Source organism: Polistes fuscatus, unplaced genomic scaffold, assembly GCF_010416935.1.
Source record: "Polistes fuscatus isolate 324 unplaced genomic scaffold, CU_Pfus_HIC Scaffold2, whole genome shotgun sequence".
In the NCBI taxonomy this organism is placed as follows: Eukaryota; Metazoa; Arthropoda; class Insecta; order Hymenoptera; family Vespidae; genus Polistes; species Polistes fuscatus.
This window is the reverse complement of record NW_025113096.1, coordinates 7,300,567-7,318,638: the sequence shown is the minus strand read 5'-3', so window position 1 is coordinate 7,318,638 and position 18,072 is coordinate 7,300,567. Positions and strand designations below refer to the sequence as shown.

General features: G+C 28.4%; 4 protein-coding genes across 13 annotated transcripts; 1 reads left to right on the top strand and 3 right to left on the bottom strand.

The window, feature by feature from the left end:
• Positions 1-96: 96 nt before the first annotated feature.
• Positions 97-971, bottom strand: LOC122516179 (39S ribosomal protein L14, mitochondrial). 2 transcript variants are annotated; one of them, XM_043633786.1, is made up of 3 exons: positions 833-971; positions 504-748; positions 97-426 (listed from the first exon to the last, which is right to left on the bottom strand). In XM_043633786.1, the coding sequence occupies exons 2-3, from the start codon at positions 691-693 to the stop codon at positions 173-175; spliced, it is 444 nt and encodes a 147-aa protein (XP_043489721.1). In that variant the 5' UTR covers positions 694-748; positions 833-971; the 3' UTR covers positions 97-172. The 2 variants fall into 2 exon arrangements, with proteins under 2 accessions (XP_043489721.1, XP_043489720.1); XM_043633785.1 differs by having other exon boundaries at positions 504-712; positions 833-967.
• Positions 972-1,106: 135 nt separating this feature from the next.
• Positions 1,107-3,926, bottom strand: LOC122516176. Its single transcript, XM_043633776.1, has 2 exons — positions 2,416-3,926; positions 1,107-2,345 (listed from the first exon to the last, which is right to left on the bottom strand). The coding sequence occupies exons 1-2, from the start codon at positions 2,757-2,759 to the stop codon at positions 1,253-1,255; spliced, it is 1,437 nt and encodes a 478-aa protein (XP_043489711.1). The 5' UTR covers positions 2,760-3,926; the 3' UTR covers positions 1,107-1,252.
• Positions 3,927-4,025: 99 nt separating this feature from the next.
• LOC122516177 (microtubule-associated protein RP/EB family member 1) lies at positions 4,026-11,507 on the bottom strand. Of its 8 annotated transcripts, none has more exons than XM_043633778.1 (8): positions 11,397-11,506; positions 11,161-11,300; positions 10,399-10,675; positions 8,419-8,650; positions 7,966-8,019; positions 7,316-7,404; positions 7,070-7,225; positions 4,026-6,312 (listed from the first exon to the last, which is right to left on the bottom strand). In XM_043633778.1, the coding sequence occupies exons 3-8, from the start codon at positions 10,663-10,665 to the stop codon at positions 6,244-6,246; spliced, it is 867 nt and encodes a 288-aa protein (XP_043489713.1). In that variant the 5' UTR covers positions 10,666-10,675; positions 11,161-11,300; positions 11,397-11,506; the 3' UTR covers positions 4,026-6,243. The 8 variants fall into 8 exon arrangements, with proteins under 8 accessions (XP_043489713.1, XP_043489714.1, XP_043489715.1 ...); XM_043633779.1 differs by having other exon boundaries at positions 11,357-11,504; XM_043633780.1 differs by having other exon boundaries at positions 11,161-11,269; positions 11,357-11,504.
• Positions 11,508-12,277: 770 nt separating this feature from the next.
• On the top strand, positions 12,278-15,426 carry LOC122516731 (glutamate receptor ionotropic, delta-2). 2 transcript variants are annotated; one of them, XM_043634789.1, is made up of 9 exons: positions 12,278-12,651; positions 12,869-12,936; positions 13,046-13,222; positions 13,306-13,532; positions 13,753-13,862; positions 14,026-14,219; positions 14,328-14,433; positions 14,529-14,718; positions 14,840-15,426. In XM_043634789.1, exons 1-9 carry the CDS (start codon positions 12,567-12,569, stop codon positions 15,372-15,374), a joined length of 1,692 nt encoding a protein of 563 aa, XP_043490724.1. In that variant the 5' UTR covers positions 12,278-12,566; the 3' UTR covers positions 15,375-15,426. The 2 variants fall into 2 exon arrangements, with proteins under 2 accessions (XP_043490724.1, XP_043490723.1); XM_043634788.1 differs by having other exon boundaries at positions 12,860-12,936.
• Positions 15,427-18,072: the final 2,646 nt, after the last annotated feature.

Sequence of the window (18,072 nt, the reverse complement as noted above, 5' to 3'; positions counted from 1 at the left end):
TATTTCATTTTATTTTACTATTAATTATTATTTACTAGAACAATGACAGCAAAAACAATAGAAAATAAGTATAAGATATGAAATAAATATTAATAGTTCGCGTAAATGATATTTATTATACATCTTATTTTATGTAAATTTTGTAAAGAGAAATCTATGCATTCGACAAATTTTATACAAATCTTGATGCAATAGCAAGTAACTTAGTATAATCTGCTCCTTTGCTATGAGTTTTCTCTTTTAACAATGTTCTTAATATATGAGGTATTGGTACATGTATTCGTGTTCCTAAAGGTGTGCCATTGTCGTCTATGAGAACTAAATTATTAGAATCAAATTTGGGTACTTTCGGATTTTGCTTTTGCTTTAAACCAACTAGTATGCCTTTCTTCTTTTCACCTTTTATAGCAACTAATACTCTGTCACCTTTGTTAGAATAAAATATTATTTTACAATATATTTCAAAATAACATTATCAGTAAAATAATGTTCTATTTGCTTACCAATATATCCAACCCCTACTTTATTATAAACGTGAATACAACGTGGTGGTTTCCCTTCTAGCATAGCTTTTTTTCCAATTTCACTGTTATCAACAACTCTTAAACGACTTAATTTAATAATTTGATTGGAGGGGATAGAAGTGCTAATATTTCTTGATGCAATTTTTAATGTAGCTGTGAGAGATAACATGATGGCAATTCAAGGATACCTTAACAATAAAATTTGCATGATTGCAATACCTTACCTACATAAAATTATATTACAAATACTAAAACTATATTACAATAATTTAAACTTTATAATCTATAACTTCATAAAAATCATATACCTTTCTATACGAATTAATTATTCTCGCAATACTGTTGTACCTGAACGATTACAATATCTGTTATTATTTCAGAAGAACTAACATAACCCCATTATATTTTTCTTAGTAAAGTGAATATAGTCAGTTACGCTAAAAACTAGTGCTACCATCTAACATTAAAATTTGAATTCAAAATAATATTTACAAGGAAGATATGTCAAAGAAAAAATACACTAATTACAAAAAATAAAAATATGTTTAATACAAAATATTTAAATATTTTATAAAATTATTATAATGATTGTCTATTTTTATCAACTCTCGGTTAGGACAGAAATCTATTAATATTTAATATCCGTTGAAAAGTTTAAAAAATTTGCAAAATAATAATAAAAAAAGATAAACAACTAAAATTTTATAAATTTGTGTCTGTATTTAATTTTATAAACAACATGTAGCAAATGGTAGAGGTTGTGAACCAACACAAGGTAAGAAATTCGGACAGGGAAAGCAAGGCCCAACAATTGAAGAACAAATTTGAATAGGAGATGTGGCAAGCAATGGAGAACAAATTTGAATAGGAGATGTGGCAAGTAATGGAGAACAAATCTTTTTTCCATATCTTCTAGAAAAGGCTACTCCTGCACCACCCAATCCACGAGCTTTTTTTTCTTTTATTGATTGCATTGGAAAACGAATTTTTTCGTTATAAGGATTATCAATATTAGCAAGAATATGAGCATCAGCGCCTGTCTTCTTCTTTTTCTTTTTCTTCTTCTTCTTAGATTTTTCTTTCTCAAGACCTTTCAATTTGACAATACTTCGCCGCGAAGCTTCGGCTTCGCGAGAAATTTTAGCAGCTTCAGGTTCGCGAGCAGTTTTAGCAGTTTCAGGTTCGCGAGCAGTTTTAACAACTTCAGGTTCGCGAGCAGTTTTAGCAGCTTCAGGTTCGCGAGCAGTTTTAGCAGCTTCGGGTTCGCGAGCAGTTTTAACAGCTCCGGTTTCGCGAGCACTTTTAGTAGCTTCGGGTTCGCGAGCAGTTTTAACAGCTCCGGTTTCGCGAGCACTTTTAGTAGCTCCGGTTTCGCGAGCACTTTTAGTAGCTTCGGGTTCGCGAGCAGTTTTAACAGCTCCGGTTTCGCGAGCACTTTTAGTAGCTTCGGGTTCGCGAGCACTTTCAGCAGCTTCGGGTTCGCGAGCAATTTTAAAAGCTTCTATTAATTGGGCTAATATTTGTTTCTTGATCTTATCTTGTTTACAATAACACTTCAACTTCTTTAAAATTGCCGGTGGTAGATAGGATTGACTACCCCAACAACCAGTTTGAAGGTTCTCTGATGTTAATTCACGTAATTGATATGGATATCCTTCGACATTATCCTTACGACAATGGAACGCAGTTTTGATACCTCTACTATTCTCAAATTCGGTAATAATGCAATTACCAAGATAAGTGATACGTATATATATTTTTATCGTAGCATCAGTTTCCTTTAAATCATCATTCATCAACGTGTAGGTTCCTATCAATGATCTACAATTTTAATCATTGTTAAGTTAATTCATAGTTAAAATAAGTGAATCATACGTTTCGAATATCGTACCTCGAAATAGGGTCGTTTTCATGAGAATTGCATAAATATGGACCAAGTTCTTTACGTTCCTGTAATTCCTTAATAATTGCATTTATCAAATGATCAACCCTTAATAATGTGAATCCAACGTTCTCGCAGGAGTCGAGCTCAAAATAATCACAAATCTCTTTAAATACGTAAATTTGAACATCGATAGCACTCATGGGTTTTTCTAAAGATGATTCAGGCAAAGCGAAGACTACCGAACGTCCACCATAAAATCGTTCGTTTTCATAATTGGAACCTCGATAAGAACGATAATCGCGTCGATTTGGTAAAAGTTCTGTCCAATCCTCATCCAAGAAACGAAACATTACCGTTACCTTTTTTAAAATAGCTTTGTCAAAGATAGAATTCCGCGGTACGTGCAACTACACAAACGAAAGGTTAATAATAACGATTTAAATTCTGGCGGGAGAAACTATCGAAATGTATTTTCGATCTTTACATTCTCAACTGCAAATTCTAACATCATGATGCGTTGATCGTGTGCTACGATCAATGAAGACATCGTACTTGAATTTATACGTTTGCCAATTTGAAGATTACATTACACTTGATTCAATTTGATTATGTTATCGAAAAAATATTTTATTTTTTTGGGAAGGTAGTAATTTTTAAAAAGCCATTTCTTCTTTTGTAAAAATTCGGTATTGCTTTTTAAAGCAATGTTATCGGATTAGTTTGAAGTTCAATGGCACTCCGGTCATCTATCGACATTTATCGAATCACAGGTAACAATCGATTATCATTTTACTGCGGTAATATTTAAATAATATATTGTATGTACTAGGCTACTACTTACGTTTTTTCACATTTCTATAAATGAAGTTCACAACACAATTGTGTTAATTATTCGTTCATTTCTTACGAGTTATTTATTTCTTACTGTATCATCTACATATATAATATGAAGATTGATTTGTTTAATCTTCCTAAGTTATGAGTATCTAATAGTAATAAAAAGTAAAAGATAACATATCAGTCATTGAAAATGATTTTCTTAAATCAAGGAAGGTAAGGGATATATAATCTCGTTAAACGGACTAGATACCTAAGAACTTGAACAATCCTCACAAAAAATATATATATCCTAAATTTGAGAGATAAAGAAAGAGAGAGAGAGAAAGAAAGAGAGAGCTTACAAAAATTTATGAAATTATGAAAAAATTGTTTGGATAAAATACCTTGCCGTAAATAATCGTGTTAATTAATTAATATATCACGTAAATTTAAGATTATTTTAAATGTTCTATTAAAAATATTTTTCACATATTCGCATTATAATATATAATCAAGATCTGACTTGCTTTTTTATTCTTCTTTTTATCTTATCTTTGTTTTCAAATGATACTATAAAGATTCGTAATGAGAAGTGCAATCCTAATGAATAATATTTATTTGTTAATATTTGAAATGTGCAAAAAGATGGATATGTACTTCGTATATTTGACATGAGAGTATCGATACACCATCGAGCTTCATATATTGTAAAGCGACTCTTTATCAATAGCAATACGATAAAGCACAATTTTTTTTTCTCATTTTTTTTTCTTTTCAATAGAAAAATTGCAAACAAATTACGTGTAACAGCGCCCATATTAATTTTATTAAACGTTTATTACATGATCGTTGAATGCAGTTTCGAAGCACAACCGTGTTATTTAATAACTTTGTTGTACACATATACATATACGAACGAATAAGGCGCAAGCTGAAAAAAAAAACAAAAAAACTATATCTTTTATCAAAAAGATTATTCAGAGCAAGTCGTACGTATAGTGTTAATTGATTTTCTTTAATTGTAATTCGACGATATAGGCGAGACATTTCTTCAGTTCCTTTTTTCTTCTTCTTTTTAAGATAATCGTTTAAAAATCATTGGTGTCTTTTAATCTTTTACGTGGAATTTCTAGCAAACCTAATTCCAAAAATTTCGTTTTCTCTCAATCCTCTTTGAAGATTGAATTTAAAATTTGCAAGAGCATACGTACTACACGATGCATACCATCATCATACACGCGTTTGATTAATCTTCCATGCTTTCCATCCTTTCATACATACTTTTGTTATCTTTCACCTCCTAGTATTTTTTTACCACACAATTTTGCAAATTTATATTCTTAAGAAACACTGTGTATCATGTTAATTTTTTGGGGGGTTTTTTTCGTTTCCGTTTTTCCGTTTGTGCGCAATTGAAAATTTTCCATAAGATTTGATTTAGCATTGATAATGAGTAATTTCCTGTTTTTTTTTTTTTTTAATCACGTGCATTGCTCTAACAATAATTATTATCATACATACGTTAATTGAAATAAATAAAACGTGTGAGTTGACAAACCCACATCTCTTGCGATCAATGAAGATTTAACACCAGAAGCGTTTAGCGAATTTTCTATTAATATTATTATTATTTTAATTATTAATATGATTATTATTATTATTATTATTATCATTATCATTATCATTATCATTATCATTATCATCAAGATGAATAGTATATTGTCCAACGTGAAATCGTGTAAAACATGTTCGTCTTATTAATCTGACTTATGTTAGTGAATCAAGAAAATTACTTAAGAGGACTGTTCAATTATTTTCAGAACGTACGATAATACATCAAATGTTATTAATAAAAGTATAGCATATAATAAAGTTGTAAGGGTTAAATTTAATAATATGTAAATAGATATTTTTCAACCTAAGTATGGAGAATATGATATAAAAGAAGGTTTTTCTTAAAAAACTTGCGACTAATTCTACGTTTTCGTTTTTATCGTTTGTAATTAGTTTTCTTTCACATTTAACTTTTCTCTTAATTATGCGTATTGTGCCATCGCATCGTTAATGACGAAAGAATCACGAGGATATATTTCTTTTTTTTTTTTAAATCTTGCACCACAAATACTAAAACTTTCTTACATATATTCCAGTTATATTACAAAAATTAAAATCAACATCGGTATAATTAGCGTAGAGCATTATCTCACATCAAAAAATGGACTTTAATCTTCATTTGAATTGCACACGAAGTGATGCCTCGAGTGAGATTATTAACATTTAACTATGGATTAACAGCATGATATTCTAAAAATATAGACATTTGATAAAACAAAATATAGAAGCTTCGACGCTTATCGACACATATGAAGAGTGCAATTATAAACAGAAACGCACTTTGCACTTTACAGAGAATACAAATAAACAATTAACATGCTCGTTGCATCACAATTCAGGCTACTTTTGTAAATATAAATGTGAAATATAAATATTTGTGAATTTCATTTGACTCAATAAAATATGATTATTATGATAAATCTCCAAAAATGGCAGCCGTTATATAATGAAGAACTTATTGTGTATTATATAATTTACTACTAATTAGTTTTTTCCTACTTAATTACCACTTCCTCTTAATTTTTTATAAACACGAATAACGTTGTTAAAAAGGAAATAATAATTAGAAGTAAATTATATATCAATCAATAAGTCTTTTGTATGTGTTACTAATTATTAAGGAGAACAGAAATACTGCAAGTATATAAAGGAAAAAAAGAAAAACACAAGTACAAGTACTCTAATGCACTATAGAAGAGTCGGGCCCTAATTCTCGTGCAAATCCTTATGAAACTCCGTAAACATTAGCAACAAAACTTACGCACAAATGATTGAACAACTATACAGAGTGACTTATTAATTATGCAAGGAGTACTGGTACTGGCTTGCAGATATAATAAACAGGGAGAATGCACTTGGATGATTTTACTGTGTCCTTGTTTTTATGATAGTAAAAAAATGTTAATACTCTTCCTCATCGTCAGGGGCCAAACCATCTCCCTCTAATTCTTCTGGCGGTGCAAATCCATCCTAAACAATAATCAAACAATTTTTAGATACGACATTAGTGTTTCATCGTTTTTCATTAACATATAAAACGATCGATTAAAATTATCTATTCTATTAGTATTAATATATGGAGTTTTATAAAATAGAATAGGACATAATTTTTTGTTTGAATCCATAATACTAAAAGCATAAATCATTTAACTTATTTACAAAGTAATGCTATTTTTCAAAAATAAAGATTATAATAGTATCCAATTGTATCTAACTTTTAGTAAAACAATTCTTACAAAACACTTGATTTAGTATCCCTTTTTTAATTAACTATTAAAATGTCAGTCCAATACGATCAATACACAATACATTTTAATTATGATCACAGAGTCTTGACAAAACAATGTAACACGGATTGAATAAGACCTATTGATTTACAACATTACCTGCATTATAAAAGTCTATAATTTTATAATTTTGCCTTCATTAAGAGAATGACCTTCTATTAAAAATATAAATAAAAAATGCTACTATGTCTGTTTGCTTTCTCCTTCGGCATATTCACAATCCTGAAATAATTGTGATACAAACAAAACTATATATTAAAATTAATTATTAAAAATAATATTCGTCAGTTATGCTTGAAATTCCAACGTTATTTTAGATTTAACATAAATAAATAAATGAATAATTTGATTATTAAAATTACGAGAACTCTAATATTTTACACGTAATTAATTTTTTTATATTACACAAATTGTCCAAAAAAATTAAAACTTCAGTTTACCTCTGTTGCATATAGAACGTCTAATATTTTTTGTATAATGGGAGGGGGATCACCATTCTCACAATCTTGACATATTACTTCTATGTCACGTAATTTTCCAAAGTAGAAATCTCTTTCTTTTTCTAAACCATCGATCGACATTTTGAGCTCCACAAGCTGCGAATACAAACACATTATAAAATAATTATACCCTTAGATTTTATAGAATAAAGAATAAACAAATAGAATATTGATCAATTTCCAAACCTGTGCACTGAGCTCTTCTACTTTTTCGGAATCTCCACGATTTGCTGTTCCGGTCTTTTGTTGAGGGCGGAATGGTTGAGCTTTATTCACTAAATTAAAAAAATGTCAAAGTTAAAAATTTCCTATAAAACAAATGTTTTCTAGTCAATGCTACTACTTTTGTAATATAGTATACGTACTAAAATTAATTGTTAACAAACAAATTAATTTTCAAGTGATAATAAAGTTATTAATGTCAGGTATATTAATCATATATATGCATGCACATGCAAGAAATATAGCCATACAATAAACATTTCAATACATGCATTAATGTACATAATAAACACAACGAGTTACATACAAAAATTTCAATAAATATTTTTCATTAATTAGTTTGATTAAAAAAGTTGAAACATTTTATCGAAAACCAGTCTTCACGTCCACTAAAAATTATTTTTTAAAAATGCATCTTTTTTATGTTAGAATATTTTGTTAGAATGTAGTTAATTAAAAAAAGTTCCATTAATTGTTAATTCTACAATGATGTCTATTATCTTATACAACAGATTTTGTTAAAGAACTTGAAAGATTCTAAACTATTTCTTTATTATTTACAATAATAAAATACCATTACCAAAAGAAATAAAAATAATAAAAAAAATAATTACTAGGTTTGTTCAAAGGCTTCATAATAGGTGCCTGTACAGATTGAGTTCCATCACCTACGGGGAATTTTAAATTTGCATTATAAGACATAATAGACCAGTATCACATCATGTAAGTAAAACTGAAATATTTTACACGTCATTTGTATTTATATAAATATAAAAATTATTTGTAGATAAAATTATTGAAATAAATATACCAATAATCAATGAAATAAATCATGTAAACTATAATGTGTCTTAATTAGAACATTTCTCTAAAAAACAATGTTACTTCTAAATATAATACAAGTATTAGAAATTAATACTAAGTTAATAAATAAATATTAATAATATAATTTTTTAATCTTCGTTTATAATAATCATGTTTGCTATTACTTAATATCGTCTGTATTATGTGCAGAAATCGTTAAATTTCAATATTAGTCTTTATAAAGAAAAATTTGTATAATATACCAGTACGAGCGGTAGGTTTAGCTGGGTTTACTTCACGAAGTGTAGGACGTTTCACATTAGAGCCACGTGGTGCAGTATTTCCACCACTACCCATGGCTTCACCTCCTCGCATAGCAAGCGCATCATAGGGTTCTGCTCCTGAGTAATTAGCATCAAAAAACTTCTTGAACCATTGCAAAAATTCAAAGTTGTCTTGGAACCTGCCTTTCACCAGCTTGTCAATTGGTACTATCTGCAAATAATTGGTAGAAGACATATGGAACAAAATAAAAAATTAACGTAAAATAATGTATCCTATATAAAATGAAAAGTGCCACCATAGTATCATGTTATTCTGCCTATTATTTTAATTAACTTTAAAAAATTTTATTTATTTAAGTTCTGTAATGATTTTGCTTGTATTTTTATAAAATAATATATTTAAAATAATTTATATATAGAACTCTTAAATAAAATGTGTACATTCCAAATTTGCATATTAATTATTTTAAATGCATCAACTTAATTGTTATTATTTACACATAACTAAAATTGTGAAATAAATATGCATTATCTGAGAAAAATAATATTTCTACGTTTCTCGGCTGTAATCTCACAGATTTTGTTATAATTCTTTTATTATAATCGAAGATAAAATATTTATTTTCTAATAAAAATGTATATTTCATATTATTTAATACTTGGTACCACCTACTATATTCTTAATAGAGTAAATGATGTGTATTATTTTGGTCTTTTCATGTCTCCTAATACAAACAGTTGCCCCCTACTTAGAAGTATTTATAGACTGTTAAAAATAACAGTCTTGAGATTCTTCTGGTACCGTCACAATATAATTACAATTTAATGTAATTTACATTTAACAATGCTCATTTTGATAACATACAATTTGTTCAAGGCATGCATAGTTTACCATGTTTCTTATAAACAATTTTTTATACAATGAATTGGAAGTATTAAAATATGGGACCAGGTGCCACAGTGAATAGTACATTTTTTAACAGGCATTGTTGTGCATTTGTTTATGGAATTATATACGATCAAATATGTATAAGCAAAGCAGAAATTCTACCCCTATACTATAATAGCGGCATGATTTACATAGCCAATTTTGAACTAATTTTAAAAGCAGCATGATAAATGAATGTTGCATATTTTCATATATTTTTTATATTTATGCTTTGCATACTATCTAAATATTGGAAATGTGTATATAATTCTAATGAAGTGACAATTTGCAATAAATTAGTGGTCGTGCAATGATCTATATAAAAAGGCAACATTACGATGAAACTAATAAAGTACCCTGCTGTTGCCTTGAAGATATATTACGCTGTTGTGTATGTTTTTGTTGCATTTGTGGTTGCTTCGATTGAGGAGGTAGAGGTACCAATTGAGGATTTGATAGATTATGAGTTCCATCGACACCAGAACCAAGCGGTATACAACCACGAGCTTCATAGGCATCGTATTCACGACCGTCATAATTTGCATCAAAAAATTTCTTGAACCATTGAAGAAATTCAAAATTATCTTGAAAGCGTCCCTTTATCAGCTTGTCCACTGGTATAACCTGAACCATCCCCATCACAATTTTATTGAACTTCTAAGCAAGCTAAATCATTGTACGATAGAAATATTTATTTAGGGGTTGATTTTTTACTTTACAAAATACAAGTATTACTTATATTTTCTTTTTTTTTCTTTTTTCATTCTATAAATAGCTTTAAGCTTTTCATATACATTCCATTAACAGAATACTGCTAAACGACCATGTTTTTGGTCGATAATAAGATTAACATTATGCCTTCAAAAATCTTAAAAAATAATTTCTTATAATGATTCCTTTGGTATAAACCTTCTCATTCTAAGAATAATATTCTTTGAGTTATAATATTATTTAAATCTAATCTTCCCTATTTCTTTTTCTCAATCGGTGTCTAATTTTAATCATAGAAAAAAAAGAAAAAGTTAACTCACCTTATCAACGCTCATCTTTTTGAAACCACCTTGAAGAATTTTGAAATTCTGTATATATTCATGTTCAAGATTAGTCCTGAACTTTACCCTCTTCAAAGGCACACTTCCAGGAAAGAGCATATCCATGAATTGACAATAAACAGCTCCTGTACATAATTCTTCAATTTTGGTAAACGATGATTGCAGACAATCGTTAACCCATGCCAACATGTCATGACGACTTAGATTATCGGTGGTCACATTTGTTGCATACACATTTACAGCCATTTTGTTATCTCTGTAAACACGTACCAATAATAAAATACAATAACATTATGATATACTAAACTTATATGCATACATTAAATAAAACATTAATCATATTGAATATATCTAAGTAGGTCATATGTGCATACAAAATTAAGAAAAATTTACGTATATCGTTCTTATATTTATTTCCTTTCAACGAAAAAAGAAGAATTTGTTAGACTTATGCTAAAAAAAGAAAAAAGAAAAAAGAAAAAAGGAAATTTAAAAAAGAAAGAAAAAAGAAAATTTACAAAAGGAAGAAAAAAGGAAGGAATAAAAAGTCTGGATAAGGACATTCCAGTCTTTCTATAAAACACTTGCGGTCGACATATTTCTTATCAACGTGCTACACACAGATGTCAAATAATGAATTTTATTTTCGAAACAGATCACTTTGCCGCTTATTCGAGACGGAATACATACTTGCATAAAAAAATCTTTGTAAAATCTAATTAACACGATAGAATAACTTACCGCGGTAGTAACACGTTAAGACCAGCCGGGAGTGGTTCCGCGCACTTAGATGACTGATGTGCACTAGATCGTTCAAACGGAAACACAACGGATTCTTCTAACGGTTTCTCTAGAAAGGATCATCCACTGAATTATCTTTGCTGCAATAAATGAATGAGTTAAGGATTATCTAAATAAGATAAGCTCTTGCTTGTACATTTTGATCATACTCAGATGGATATTCAATAATCTTATACCAGAAGTTGTGGAAAACTTCATGAAACCTACGCTAACAACAATTTGTAGTTTATGTCAAAAAAATAAAAGAACGAACAAAGGAGAATGTCGGTACTTATCGTCCAATCAGATCTTTCCTTTTAATCGTAACCGTCGTCAAGCACGTTCAAAAACTAAATCTTGAGGCGCTCCCTCAAAAACTCTTCTCATGAAAATTATTTTTATATTAACTATGTAACAAAAATACAAATCGTTCTTTCGAATTGTTTAAAAAACGTGTTGTAGAAATATTTTATCATTCACGAGTGAATAAAATTTTTATCTAAATTTGGATAATTAAAAATTATCGCTCATTATATATGCGGCATAATGTTGGTCTAAAAATCTGACATCTGTAGGCAGATTATTAAACTACTACTAAATAAATGTAATGCAATATACATGCATCCTCTCTTTATAATCGATCATAATATTATTTCAATAAAAATATCATTTGCATTTTTATACATAGCAAAATATAAAAAGTATATTTTCAATTATCTACGAATTAAAGCTTTATTGTATTATTAAAACAAATAGCTTTCTCGTAGATACTTTGAAGATTCACCAATTTTATAGAAATATTCAAATTGAATAAACGCGGTAAGAGTCTTTTATTTAAAAAACAAAAACTGTGCAATAGAAATGTAATTTTTTATACAGAAAATAATCTATTATTCAGTTTGACTAATCGTTCTTTTCTTCTTCTATTAACAATCTTTTGAAAGGCCGATTACGATTAGATCAATTTTATATTAAAAAAAAAAAAAAAAAACAGAAACATTATGATTTAATAAGAAAAATAAATTCTACTGAATAATGTAGTATCTTTATTATAAAAGTAAATTCTCGTAGAAATAAACGTTGATGTTATCTAGTAGAAATGTCCTTGAAAATTCTCGACAGATACATAAAGAGGATCGTCATTTTTAACACATTTACCGTTTTGTGACGTAGGACATACACTCACACTTCTAAACAAAGTGTTACTATGTCCCACGTTTAGGTCTAAATGTATGAAAAGTCGTAAAGATCGATTCTTTTGAGTGCTTGGTAACATCATATCACGTTATGTCTAAACAAAAATTCATTTAGAGCATCAAGTTTAGACGGAACGCATACAGAACAATGTAGTTTCATCGAGTATCAACATGAATAATAATTATTATTTTTTATTTGCCATAATTATACACATTTCTTTTCATATTGGAAAATCTTCGGAAACAACTGAACAAGGTATTTTTTTGTCTATAAATACAAATTAAACATATCTTTGTATAATGTATAGGATGTACGAGTATTAAAACGTTAAATAATATTTTCATAACGTTTAAATATTTTTAATTTTAATATTATTATCTACGAATAAAAAAATTCCATTTTTGATTCAAATTTGTACGAACTATTAAAAATAAAAGAAAATAAATCAATTAATATTAATTAGCTCTTATAGATATGCTGGATTTTGAAAATCAAAAAAAAGCGGCAATCCCTCCAGTTTTGAAAGTTTCTTCGTGGAACGTAAGTTTTATTAACAAGATATTCTTACTCTCTCTTTGACCAAATTATTATGTATTAAAATCGATATAATACTCTTAAAATATATTCAAGATTCTAATTATGCATTCAGGATATGCCGTTTTCCGGAATAATTCAAAAAAATGGCAAGTGGATAGGAACAGGATACGCATTTTATATTCTCGATCTTTTGAGTGATAAATTAAATTTTACCTACACTGTTATACCACCGACGGGACAAATATTCGGAAATAAGAATAGAGGAATTATAAGTATGTTATATAAAAAGGTAAGAATCTTTATACGTTTTTCGTAATAAAAAAATAATAAAGATTGTTCCTAATTACAAATTTTTCTGTTTTCTTTTAACAGGAAGTAGACATGATCGCTGCATTCGTGCCCGTATTAGAAGATCTACGAAAATATTGTTTATTCAGCACGACATTGGACGTTTTCGAATTAACAGCTATGATGAAAAGACCTGAGGAATCTGCAACTGGTTCTGGTCTTTTAGCACCATTTGACAATACCGTTTGGTTTTGTGTTCTTACAGCTGTATTAGTTGTAGGCCCGACAATTTATTTGTTTTCTTTGATTAGGTTTGTAAAGGAATGAAAAAATCAAATTTTTTTAACATTCTATTATTTCATTGAATATGAGCCATAGTTTGCATATATATTGATGAATGTTCTCATGCGTTGTCTATTTGTACTAAAACATTTTCGATTATTGTCTAATAGTAAAACTTTCGATCGAAATATATATATATATAGGATAAAATGATTTATTGAGAAATCAATAAGAATAATTTCAATGTAGGTTGAAACTTTGGAAAGGTACAGAAGGGGAAAATTACAATTTACCATCTTGCATGTGGTTTGTCTACAGTGCGTTACTTAAACAAGGATCAACGATTATCGCTCAAACAGGTATATTGCATGTATATATATTTACTATTAGTATGATTCATATTGAAAGAACTTAAACTTTAATTTGTTTACATGTACGTTATTTATACGCTCGTGTCATATTTCAATATATACATATATGTTAATATATCAGTAATATAATTAAATGAAATTATTATTTCAGATTCAACAAGGATGCTCTTCGCTACCTGGTGGATTTTTATATTAATTCTTACTTCATTTTATACCGCTAATTTGACAGCATTCCTTACAAAGCCACAATTTACATTACCAATTAACAATATAAAAGATATAGTGAACAAAGGATACAAATGGGTCACTTTTAAAGGACGCGTGATAGATTATCTCTTATCTCAGGTTTAATATTCTCCAATATTATTAATATTCAGTTTTTAATTGTATCATTTTCTTACTAAAGTACTATTCATAATAGTTGTACACTAACGATCGTTTCATTACTTCCAGCCTTATGTAAATGAATTAACATTGTTAAACCAAACCACATTTCAAGGAGAATATATCACGATGTACAATGAGCCAGCAAGTTACATATTTGATACCGTCGAAAATAGTATGTACATTTTTCCTAATTAATTATAGAGTGGGATTAGAGATGAACACTAAATTGATCAAATATTTTCTCTGTCAATGTTAATTATTATATAGAAAAACTTTATCTCGGAGAACGTCACTATTTTCGAAAGTTATTATTTGAGGATTATATAAATAAAACTCGTGAAGGATTGGAGCACAACAAACGTTGTACTTATGTTATCATGCCTGGAAGTATTCTTTCGAGAAATCGGGCATTTGCTTTCCCTTTAAATTCAACTATCGTGGATGACATAAATATGGTGTAAGATCATCTATTTATTGTTAACATTGCAAAATTCTTTCGTAAACCTTACTTCGTGTGAACTCTTTATGATAATACCAAATACACAAAATGTTTAAAGAACTTTATTATACTCTTGCAGATTGTCTTCTCTCATAGAATCCGGTTTAATCAAACATAAGAAAAGAAGTGATCTTCCGTTGGCTAATGTTTGTCCAGTGGATCTTCAATCAACGGAAAGACAACTTCGAAATACCGATTTATCTTTGACTTACGAAGTTATTGCAGCTGGATATATTATTGCGATGATAGTTTTCATCATAGAACTAATTATTAAGTATATTAATTATTGCAAGAATAAGAAAGACGCGAGGCAATCGTCTAAGATTCAAAAACAAACTATTAAGTACCAAGAAAATTCGGAACAATCTTTATGGGCATCGAGATTACCTTTATACGATACTACTAATAATAATTATTGGAGGGATAATAACTTTAGTTTAGTTAAAAGAAGCCCACCATTATTATATCATTATAATGAAGGGAATACATCTTTCTTGGGTAAACGACATAACATTAACGGACGTAATTATTACGTAGTTGTAGATAGAAGCGGTAGTCAGAGACTAATACCTATTAGGACGCCATCAGCATTTTTGTTTCAATATACTGCATAATATATATACATGTACATAATATAATTTTTTAATTTTCTAGAGTTAATGAGAAAAACGTAAAATAATTTCTATTTTTTTCATTTCCTCTTTTTTCTTTTTCTTTTTTAATGTCGTCTAATGTATTATACAAAAAGTATACGAAGGAATGACGTCAATATAACTTTTCTACGCAATATATATATACACATATATGTATGTATATAATTACAAGGCACATGTGTTATTTCGTTATTTCGGCTTTCGAAACTGTTAATGTATATGTGTCTATATATCTGTTGTCTCTATCTGTGGAACGTATTGTTTATTATCAAATAAACATGATTTATTGCATATAATAAATTGCACATATATATATATTTAATTATCTTCTTTTTTAAAAGATTGAAGTACGAGAGATGATTTTTATATATTAAAAAGAAAATAGTTTAGGAACTCCGGTACTACGCATACTAAATATAATAGTAATACTACTAATATAATAATAGTTAAAACTGCTATATTTACGCAAATAATATTAATCACAATTATTCTCTCTTTCACTACGCATAAAAAAGAAAAAGAAACGTAGAATTTATAAAACTTTCACTTTAATCAGAGATCGTTTTTCAAATTATTTAAGACGCTTATATTTAATATAATAAATATTGTTAATAACAAACGAACTTATGATGAAACTTAACATATATATATATTTTTTTATAGGAGTTTATTTGTAATCTACTCATTCTGTATACGATTATATCGTTCTCGAGTATTTATTATTATAACTTACGCGCTCGCGCGTGATGCTCAGATTAAATACTGTATCAAAGGTTCTCTACCAAAAATTCATGTACATATATTCTTTACAAACAATATTCTCCTCTATATTTTTTGCATTGCTAAGTAAATAATGCATTTTAGTACCATTATTGCTTTGTACATACATTAAGGAAAATGAAAGGTCATAGTGCATACTCGTCCTGTTATGTTTAAAGGCGGTATATTATCGAAAATAGTTACATATTGTTTTTTTTATATATGGCTTCATCAACATTTGGTTGATAATAATTCATATAGATACAGGATGGACCGTTTTTATAAAATGTGAAGAATTATTTTATTAAAATAATATGAGAAGTTAAAATTATATATCGATGTGAGAAAGTTTATATAAATATATATCTATAAGATACACAATAAAAATAAAAAATAAAAACACAGAGAAAGATAGAAAGATAGATAGAGAGAGAGAAAATTACTAATAACTACATACTTTCTTCACGTCGCAAAATATACTATGCTTTAATCGTGATTAATTTTCCACGGAACGATTACGATCGAATGTTTATTATTTGTTCGTATATACACAATATTTTGTTAAATAGTTTAATTGAAAACGAGCCAGTCCTGTATTGCACAATATTGCCAAAGAAATCCATCGTTAATACGTATACCTATTATGGTGCATATACAAGGCTATACACATGCACATTCTTCTGTTCATATTCTTATTTGTATACATGCAAATTTTACATAACAAATGATTTCATGTAGATGATCAAGATCGATCTGTATACATGCGCTTTTATATACAAGTACTTATATGCACATGCAATTGGCAAGCATTCCATTTCATTATAAAATCGGACTGCGCAATAACTTTAATATTCTGCGCGCGATATAGCGCAATTAATAAAAATACTAAATATTACTGTCGAATAAATTTAATTTGTATCAATCGTCAATTGTATTTACAATTAAGACACGCGATTTCTATGCCTCATTTACTAAACGGACGATATTGTTTTTGTAAAATATGTCGAGATATCGACTTATTATGGATCTACTATATATGACATTGTGTTTATAAGTATGTATGTTTATACGTGTGAGCGCGCGTGCAATATTACATTTATGTTTATTTATTTATTTTAATTTTTTATTTATTTATTTGTTTGTTTGTTTGTTCAGTATTCGAGGTAAAATGTACATGGCATAAAAAATTGAAAGCACAAGAGAAAATAGGCATGAGAAGATATTCTATAAGAGATATTCTATAATAGTATTCATTGTTGCGAGTTTCTTTTTTTACCATAAGGAAACACAAAATGCATCGATGCATACGTGCTTTGATAAACATACATGTCATAAGGACAACCTTCATTCATTCATCGTGTGGCAATCCTTCTTCCTGCTATTTTATATAAAATAATCTAAAATTCTAGCTCGTTAATTCTAATCGCTCCGTTAGATCTTTCACGATTTTAAATAGAGCTTATAGATTCAATATCCCCTCACATTATGTAATACCATCGCTCTAAATCCACATATTTGATTCGAAAACTACGTATTTAAGATCATATATGCTATTAACCAGATATTGGCCAAAATTTACATATTGCTAGTTAATATTATTACCTCCAGAAAGGTGTACGATACATAAAACCAATACTTACATTGTGTTTTTGATCGTACAAATATATGCTTGTTCTATCTAAGAGTATAGGAAAATACATTACCAGGTCATATAAGTTAAATATTCAATTTCACAAACATCGTGTTTTTCTTTTTCGATGTAAAAGAAAACGATGAATAGCAAACTTTTGTTGTCTAGGTAGTAAAATTCCACTTTGAACGTCGAAACGCAATAATTTATATAAAACGGACTGAAATAATAAATTTCGTCAAATATCTGAAACAATACAATTACGTTTTA

Bases quoted from the DNA above. Each gene is read 5' to 3' on its own strand.
- LOC122516731 (XM_043634788.1), top strand. From the start codon at position 12,567: ATGAATAATAATTATTATTTTTTATTTGCCATAATTATACACATTTCT. The intron at 13,533-13,752 runs GTTTGTAAAGGA...ATTTCAATGTAG, and splicing joins TATTTGTTTTCTTTGATTAG to GTTGAAACTTTGGAAAGGTA. The intron at 14,434-14,528 runs GTATGTACATTT...ATTATTATATAG, and splicing joins ATTTGATACCGTCGAAAATA to AAAAACTTTATCTCGGAGAA.
- LOC122516176 (XM_043633776.1), bottom strand. From the start codon at position 2,759: ATGTTTCGTTTCTTGGATGAGGATTGGACAGAACTTTTACCAAATCGA. The intron at 2,346-2,415 runs GTACGATATTCG...TTAAAATTGTAG, and splicing joins GAAAACGACCCTATTTCGAG to ATCATTGATAGGAACCTACA.
- LOC122516179 (XM_043633786.1), bottom strand. From the start codon at position 693: ATGTTATCTCTCACAGCTACATTAAAAATTGCATCAAGAAATATTAGC. The intron at 427-503 runs GTAAGCAAATAG...ATTCTAACAAAG, and splicing joins AGTAGGGGTTGGATATATTG to GTGACAGAGTATTAGTTGCT.
- LOC122516177 (XM_043633778.1), bottom strand. From the start codon at position 10,665: ATGGCTGTAAATGTGTATGCAACAAATGTGACCACCGATAATCTAAGT. The intron at 8,651-10,398 runs GTGAGTTAACTT...AATTATTTGCAG, and splicing joins AAAAGATGAGCGTTGATAAG to ATAGTACCAATTGACAAGCT. The intron at 7,226-7,315 runs GTTTGGAAATTG...TTGTATTCGCAG, and splicing joins TAGAAGAGCTCAGTGCACAG to CTTGTGGAGCTCAAAATGTC.